Genomic DNA, 8014 nt, shown 5'->3' with positions numbered 1-8014 from the left:
GTTGAATTCATATACACTAATTAATATGAATTGTCTTTTGCAGAGATTCAAGACTACTACACCAGTTCCTGAGAAGCCACTATTATTCATTAGGAACGCTGCTGCGAAGTCTATAATTAGATTATACAATAGCTCTTAGATTTAAACATTGCATTTGATTAGATTGTATTTTCTTAGACTTTGTACTTTGTTTGATGTTGAAATACATTTGAACATGTGTTTGTTATGTTGAAATTGAATTTGTGTACATGATTTTATATGCAGGTCTGTTTTTGTGGTAGTGGATATCACAAAAACAGACCTGCAATTTTAAAAAACTGCAGGGGAATATGTCGCGGTTGTGACCTGAACCGCGACATATAGTGTTTTGTTTTAATTTTTTTTTTTAAAAAAAAGAGACTATAGGCCGCGGTTAGTGCAAGAACCGCGGCATATAACTGGGTCTTCTGTCGCGGTTCAACCGCGGCATATAGTCGACAATTTTTTTTTTTTTTTAAAAAAGGATTTAGGCAGCGGTTCTTTGGACAACCGCGGCATATTACGAAACTTATATACCGCGATTGTATCCGCGGCCTAAAGTCTCTGACTTACTACCGCGGCTAAATATGTCGCGGTTCGTAAACCGCGACCTATAGTGAAAAATAACCGCGGTAAAAGCCCCTCGCTGCACTAGTGAGATGGTTTAAGGTTCTTGGCCAATCTAAAGAGCACAAAAGAAAACATCCTTTCACCCTAGTTAAACACTCATACAATCAAACTTAAGTTCATATTTAGGTAAAACAATTAATTGCGATAAAGTCATGATGATAATTCAATCATTTCCGATGAACACGTAATGCAAGAACAAAAGGCTTAATACCATTTTTTTTCTCAATTTTGGTCATCTTTATTTGAAATGATCCTAATTTTTTTTTCTAAATGTTCAATATAGTTCTAAAAATCGTAATTTCTATTCAATTTAGTCTTTTTTTTGCAAATACCATTTCAATCGTTAACAGTCAAATGTCCAGTTATGCAATCAGTGAATGACATGTCATTTAACTGTTGACCTGTCTTGACTGAAATATGATGTAACCAATGAGGGACTGTCACGTGACAGCCCAGTCCCCACCCAGAATTAGGATTTCAAATTCGAGAAAAGGTGTAAACCTGATAGCTTCTTACTCCTGCACTGCTGGCTTGCGTTCTTCTCTACTCTAGGGAATTGATGCACTGCTCTTCTTCCTTGCGTTGCACGAAGGTGATGGAGGCTTTGATGATTCATGGTGGCATGAAGCATCAATGGAAGATGGTCATGGTTGCGCGTGAATGAAAAAGCGACGTTGCTCAAGGGTTAATGGTAATGACACATTGGATTCATGAAGCACAATGAAGATGATGATGGGTCTGTTTCATGGTTTAGACGAGTTAGGGTTCTGTTGATTTTGGAATTTGCAGGTGAAAGATGTTGGCATCATGATGGTTTTTGCGATTACGGAGGCTTTTGCGGCTAGGCGTTGAAGAAGACGAAGATGGTCTTCTGCAATGGCAGTTGAAAGCTTCATGTGTCACTGGAGTTTGCGATTTCTGGGTTCTTCTGCAGGTTTCTAATGCGGTTGATGATGATGATGTGTTGAGGATTGTGCGTGACGCTCGCGAGGTTGAACATCGACTCGATTTAGGGTTCCATGGCAATTGGAATTTTCTGATTTTTGGATTTACAAGATATGAAGATGGAGTGGCGGCTTATGAAGAAGATGACGATCTAGGTTTCTCTGCAGGTGAGTTCTTGCAGGCTGCTAGGCCGCCATGGTGTGGTTTGAGAAGGATAGGCAGTGGCGTTGATGAAGATCCACGGTGGAGGAAGGGGAAGATGGTCTTGGTGGTGTTTCTGGGTGGTTGGTGGATGGAGAAGATGAACAGCGATTGTGGTGGTGCTCTATGGTGGTGCAGTTAAAGTGTCCACGTCATTCACTGATTACATTATTGAACATTTGACCGTTAACGATTTAAACGACGTTTGCAGAAAATGAATAAATTGAACACAAATTATAATATTTAGTACTACATTGAATATTTTAAAAAAATTGACCATTTCAAATAAAAATAGCTAAAATTGGATCAAATTAAGCCGAAAAACAAATCACTGAGCCAGAAACAATGTCACCTTTCCTCAACTTTCTCATGTTGCCATGGACGAAAGCAAACGATAGGGAATTCACAAATTTTTCATGTTAAATCACCTCATCAAAACTTTCACTTTTGACACTAACCCATCGTCTTCTGTCCCCTCCTAATTTTCGCCTCAAACAAAAGACAAATGAGTTAAAAAATGTATTTAGTATATGAAATATAAAGAATTGCCTGTTGGAGACAAAGTTCTGTCACGTGCAGCACGAGTACCTCGCGTGCATAAAATAATGGTATTCCTTCCATGAAAAGTACTAGAACTAAAATAATTAATGGATTTATTCATTAATTAATATTGGTAGATCAATAGAAGGCCTCAGCAAATAGTGAAGCAAAGCAGTAGGCCAATCACCATAAATGGATATAAATGGAAAGTAAATGTTCACCATAAATTAATATTTAATATTTAATTTTTTAATTAAAAGAATTATAAAAACACGCAAAAAAAAAAATTCCATACACAGACTGGCATTTAAAATTTTTATAGTAATGATACTAATTGTGTGAAAAAACTCACTTTTTTAATCTTTTAATTATTAAGCTTTTGCTACCTAAGAGTCTTCCTCTCTCTGTATCATATCTTCCAAAAGCAAGACAAAATTTTTGGAAAGTGAATGCTCTATTACAGTGAGAGTAAACGCCTCAGGATGATGTCTTCTTCAATGAAATTCCTATGCATCGTGGTATTGTGTTTGACGGCATCATGCGCGTTAAGTCAACCGCAGAGGTTATCGGTGTACGATGTTCTTATGGAGTACGGATTCCCGGTGGGGCTTCTTCCGAAGGGAGCGATAGGGTATTCGCTGAACAGAGAAACGGGGCAGTTCGCTGTGTATTTTAACGGAGCTTGCAGCTTCGTCATAGAGTCTTACACCCTCAACTACAAGTCCACCATCACAGGACTGATCTCCAACGGTAGGCTCTACAATCTCAAGGGTGTGACCGTAAAGATCTTGCTCCTCTGGCTCAACATCGTCGAGGTCAGGCGTCAAGGTGAAGATATCTTCTTCTCTGTCGGCATCGCTTCCGCCGACTTTGGCGTCGAGAATTTCCTCGAGAGCCCCCAGTGCGGCTGTGGCTTCGATTGCAACAAACTTCCCCTAAACGGTGACGTTTCTTCAATTTAGTTACCCCTCTGTTATTCGATTGGATTATTGACCTCCTGCTTGCATACTGTAGATCTATCTATCCATCTTTTTTTTATGTCTTTTATGCTTTTAAAGTTAATAATTACTCTGCTTTTATCTGGGCGTTGTTTCCCCTCGCATGATTTTCTGCCTAGGGGCTTCCGCCCTTTCTGTTACCATTTCTCTCAGAATCCAAACAAATCTCTCTGTAATTGCCGCAACTCTATCATTGGATATACCGCTTTTTTTTTTTTTTTGTCTTTTGAATCACAATGCCTTTATTAATAATATTGGCTGCTTACGCCGTAATTTGAACAAGTATGAAACATTACAATCATATTAGTATCAACCAATTACGTGTCGTGAACGTCTAAGTTTGTAAGACGTGTTGAATGTGGAGTGTAGTTTTGTGTTCATTTTAGTAGTTCTTTGGTTTGATTGTGAAGTCTATCCTGTTTTGACATCTTTTAGAATTGGATCAACTACTAATAGTTAGATCATCGAATAATGGATTATAGCGCAATTTTCAATCTATGATCCTAAGAGGGTATTATGTCGTGTGGTGATCTGATGTCGACATTAGTTGGGTAGATCTTAGTTGAAGATATTTGAGAGGGGATAGATGAGAAACACACACCCTCCTTAGCCTCTCAATCAACCAAAGCCTTAACTACTCGACTAATGGGTTATGGTATCAGCATAATACTAGTGTATGACTCCCACACACCACCAGTTTCAACATTCTAACAGAAAACTGGTATCAATTTTCAACCAATATACCCATTCCCCAGAACCAATTCTAGAGAATTCATTATTTTTTATCTTCTTCTTAACCCAATCAGTCTCTGCCAAAATTACCAACACATTAGCTTCTGCATACGATGTCTGTCCTTCAACCGGACGACATCCCAGTTGGGCTTCTTCGCAAAGGCTTGGTTGACTAGTAATTAGACAGCTACCCAGGTAAATTCAAAAAGCTTACATTATACCTGTTGCCCGTTTCCTGGGAAAATCTTAAGAGTTTATGTCTATCAGAATTGGTGTTATGTTATGAGGAAGAACAGAATATCTGTATCAAAAGAGATCGAGGTGCTAGTCTTGGAGTCAGAGTTTACTTGCAATTCATTCATGAGATCCAATTTGCATCACACTTACTTTATTTAATTTTTTTTATATTTTTTAGCTAACGTAGGATTTCAAATGTACTCTCTTAATGATAGAATATCTTAAGGGTGAGACTGAATATTTATAGGTAGGCTAGCACAGTCTCTTAGAATGTGGCACCATAACTCCGACAACAATTGATAGAGAAGACAATGTTAGGATCATAAAAGGTGATGTTTGTAAATTATATATATCACGATATATCTTGTGTGCTTGGGATTTCTGACAATCATTTCCGCTGAGGATATGCTCCAATTCTCAGTTGCAATTGCTTCCGTAGACTTTGCGGTTAGTAAAGTTTTACTGGTTCATGGGGTTGGTTGGCACTTGAGAGTCAATGCATAAGTCAAGTAATATTGTACAGTCTTAGGTGGATCTGATCGGCACATGGTGCTTATTAAATACTTCGAAGGAGGATCATCGTGGTTGTGCCTATCGTATGATGCATGTGTCGTATTAACCATCGCATGTCTTTATTGTGATAACATTGCATTTAATACTCTCTGTCAACAACTTGGATAATAATTTTGGAAACAGAGGATTATGAACTGCTTTATCTAGAAGTTCCGTCAATTGAACATTAAACGAATAAACCCACATGGCACACGTTCATGAATGGAGAAATGATATGTGTATGTATGTTTTGAACACTCATGAAAAGTTGGATAGGAAACTAGTGGAATGGTTATTTGATAATCCAAAATAGTGTGGCAGATGATCTGGGAAGTTCAGAGTCAGTCCAAAATAAACTTCAACCAAAGAACTTTGCAGGGACAAATACCAGTGTCCGATATTCAGTTTCGATAGACGAATGATGATATAGATAAAGTGGCTGTTGCTGTAACCTTCGTCTGGGATCAGTCGTCCTTTCTTACTATGTTCGGATTGTTCAATTCTTCAAATATTCCTTCTCAAGTGGTGGTTGACCTGGAGAAGATGCTCCGACTCATAGAGGTCTATATTTATAGAACTTGTGACAATCAAACACATTAATTGACCATTAAAGCAATATATTTTAGGTAATCAAATATAATAATTAATCATTAATAACGTATATTTGCAAAGCATAAGACAATCTGATATGTTAATACCTATTTAATTGTCCATAAATGACAATCAATATACTTCATATAGTACAGTGGCCATTTTTCTTTTTATTTCCATGAAATCAAGGACATGCCAAAGAAAACACCCAATAGCTAGTTATTATGGACTTGTATGTATTTAGCCATCTATCTAATCCTTGTTTTCGTAAACTGAGATATTGAAATAAGAACACAGGGGTGAGTATTTAGCACTTTATTCAATTTAATTATAATTGAATTGAGTTGGATTCTTGAGCTGAGTGATTAAAAATAAATAACTGTTTATTAAGTATAAAATACTTCAAATTCAATATTTCTAGTAATTATTTTACTAAGGTAATGACATCTATTATAATACACACACAAATGATGTTTTTATTATCAAGTATAGTAAAATTATTATATAAATGATCTTATTTTTATATATTTATATGTAGGGAGGGTCTAGTCGTGGTTTATTAGGTTTGAAAATAAGGAACTTCTCACTCAATCCAATTCTAATTACTAAGTAAAACGTTACAATAAATTAATGGATTCAAGATGTCGGTTAAGAAGATTTTTGCATACGGATATAATATTTCCTTTTAATTAATCATTCTTACAGCATATTTAAGCTTCAAGATAATATTATATAACTTTTCATACGTGCACAAAAAAATTTTCAATTCAATTTTAATATGCAAGAAAAAAAGATGTTAAAAGTTATCGTGATTTACCTTTACAAGATATTTATTAAATTGTTTAATCATTCTTATTAAACTAATCAAATATATTTTCAAATTTTATAATATCTACACAAGAAAATAAGAAAAAAAAAACACAATAACAAGATTTTAAACCTTATACAACCTTTCTTTATCTCTTAAAATGTTGGAGCCTAAATGTGAATGATTGTCTTATATTGGATAAAAATAGGCATTAAGAAAAACATATACAAAGAAAAAAAGAACTAGAAACTTGTTCAGTTTTATCATGAGTCATATGCTTCGAATATGTTCAGTATTTTCTTTCAGAAATAATATAAAAAGAAACATCTTCACCATCATCACAATCTTTTATGTGATTTAGTCAATAAATGATTTTCAACAACTTAATAAAGTGTTTTTTTTTTCAAATACAAATTCTTCTTAAATAATTAAAATGATTTTGAAAATTTTCCTAATAGAACTAATACTTCTAATCTAATTAAACACATTTCAAAACTTAGAAGACCAATTTGTTAGTTTAAAAGATTTAATATAAATTAACCAATTAAAAATACGTAAGATCCATTTTAACACATTCTCAATAACTTAAAAAAGATTTTCACACATTAAAAAAAATAATCCATCAAAATAAGAATTCTCACTTTAAGCTTAGTAAAACCACTTAAAAAAGAACTTTCAACGTAATATACGTAAAATTTTCAACATAAAATACGTAACATCGAAGATGAAAAGATATATTTCAATATATTAAACGCAAAAAAATCAACTTCAAACCCAATATCAACCATACAAACAATATCATTATCAACTTCCATTATCTTGCACATAATGGTTGGAAACATTAAACTCTTTAAGATTCAAAATCAACATAAAATTCAAATAATGATGGGACTGAAAATCAGAGGAGAAAAATGTTATGGTAAGTAATTGAAGGTAAATTAGAGGTTATTCTGAAAGAAAAATATGGATATAATTTACTAGAACCAGGTGAAATGAACAAGGTTTTTCCACAAGACAATTAGATGGAGGATAATTTAAAATACTTTTAAGGGAATAAGACTTCAAAATATATACGTGGCGTGAAAAGCCAAGTTTAGTCATTTTTGGGATATTATTAAAAAGGATGTTGTGAAAGCGATAGATAACATCTATAACAACTAGAAATGGCCAAATATTGTAATGCATTGTTGATTTCACTCATACTTAAGGTAGAAAAGTTCTCATATTTAAATGAATATAGGTCTATTTCATTACTGGTAGCTTGTACAGAATATACCAAAAATTTTCTCAAATAAATAAATAAGGACGTACATAAAATTATTGACAAAAAGAAAGCTTAATATATATTTTTATTCTTATTTTCATCCGTTTTTTTTAAGTAGTCATCGACATTTTCAGCATTTAAACTGATCTCAGTTTTTGTAATTTTTTTTCAATTTAGTCATTTTCTCTTATGTAGTCTAAATTGTTAACAACAAAGTGTTCGTGTCAGCCATTACTGAATGAGGTGTGAGTCTTTTGACATACGTGGCAATTACCCAATGAGAGACTGCCACGAGGAAGTTTCATCTTTCTCCCAAAATTAGGGTTTTACTACAGTGGAGGATGTTGTTTGAAGATAGAGGTGCGAGAGGCAACGATAGGTGTTTGGTTTGTTCCGGTACGGTGGCTCTCTGCTATTTGGATTCTGGTTTGGGATTTAGGATTTTCTGGTTTGGTCTTTTTTCAATTCACAAATTGCTTGTGGTGGAGAAGATAACAA

The 8014-nt window shown here is 34.4% G+C and overlaps 1 protein-coding gene and 1 long non-coding RNA gene across 2 annotated transcripts; both read left to right on the top strand.

The window, feature by feature from the left end:
* Positions 1-2703: 2703 nt before the first annotated feature.
* LOC106770916 (uncharacterized protein At5g01610) lies at positions 2704-3547 on the top strand. Its single transcript, XM_014656764.2, has one exon. The coding sequence runs from the start codon at positions 2784-2786 to the stop codon at positions 3294-3296; it is 513 nt and encodes a 170-aa protein (XP_014512250.1). The 5' UTR covers positions 2704-2783; the 3' UTR covers positions 3297-3547.
* A 50-nt stretch (positions 3548-3597) lies between these two features.
* LOC111242301 lies at positions 3598-5593 on the top strand. Its single transcript, XR_002669098.1, has 2 exons — positions 3598-4259; positions 4332-5593. It is a non-coding gene; the product is annotated as an uncharacterized LOC111242301 (long non-coding RNA).
* Positions 5594-8014: the final 2421 nt, after the last annotated feature.

Source organism: Vigna radiata, chromosome 8 (genome assembly GCF_000741045.1).
Source record: "Vigna radiata var. radiata cultivar VC1973A chromosome 8, Vradiata_ver6, whole genome shotgun sequence".
NCBI classification, from domain to species: domain Eukaryota; kingdom Viridiplantae; phylum Streptophyta; class Magnoliopsida; order Fabales; family Fabaceae; genus Vigna; species Vigna radiata.
Note: the sequence above shows the minus strand (reverse complement) of the source record. Positions and strands in the feature narration are given on the sequence as shown.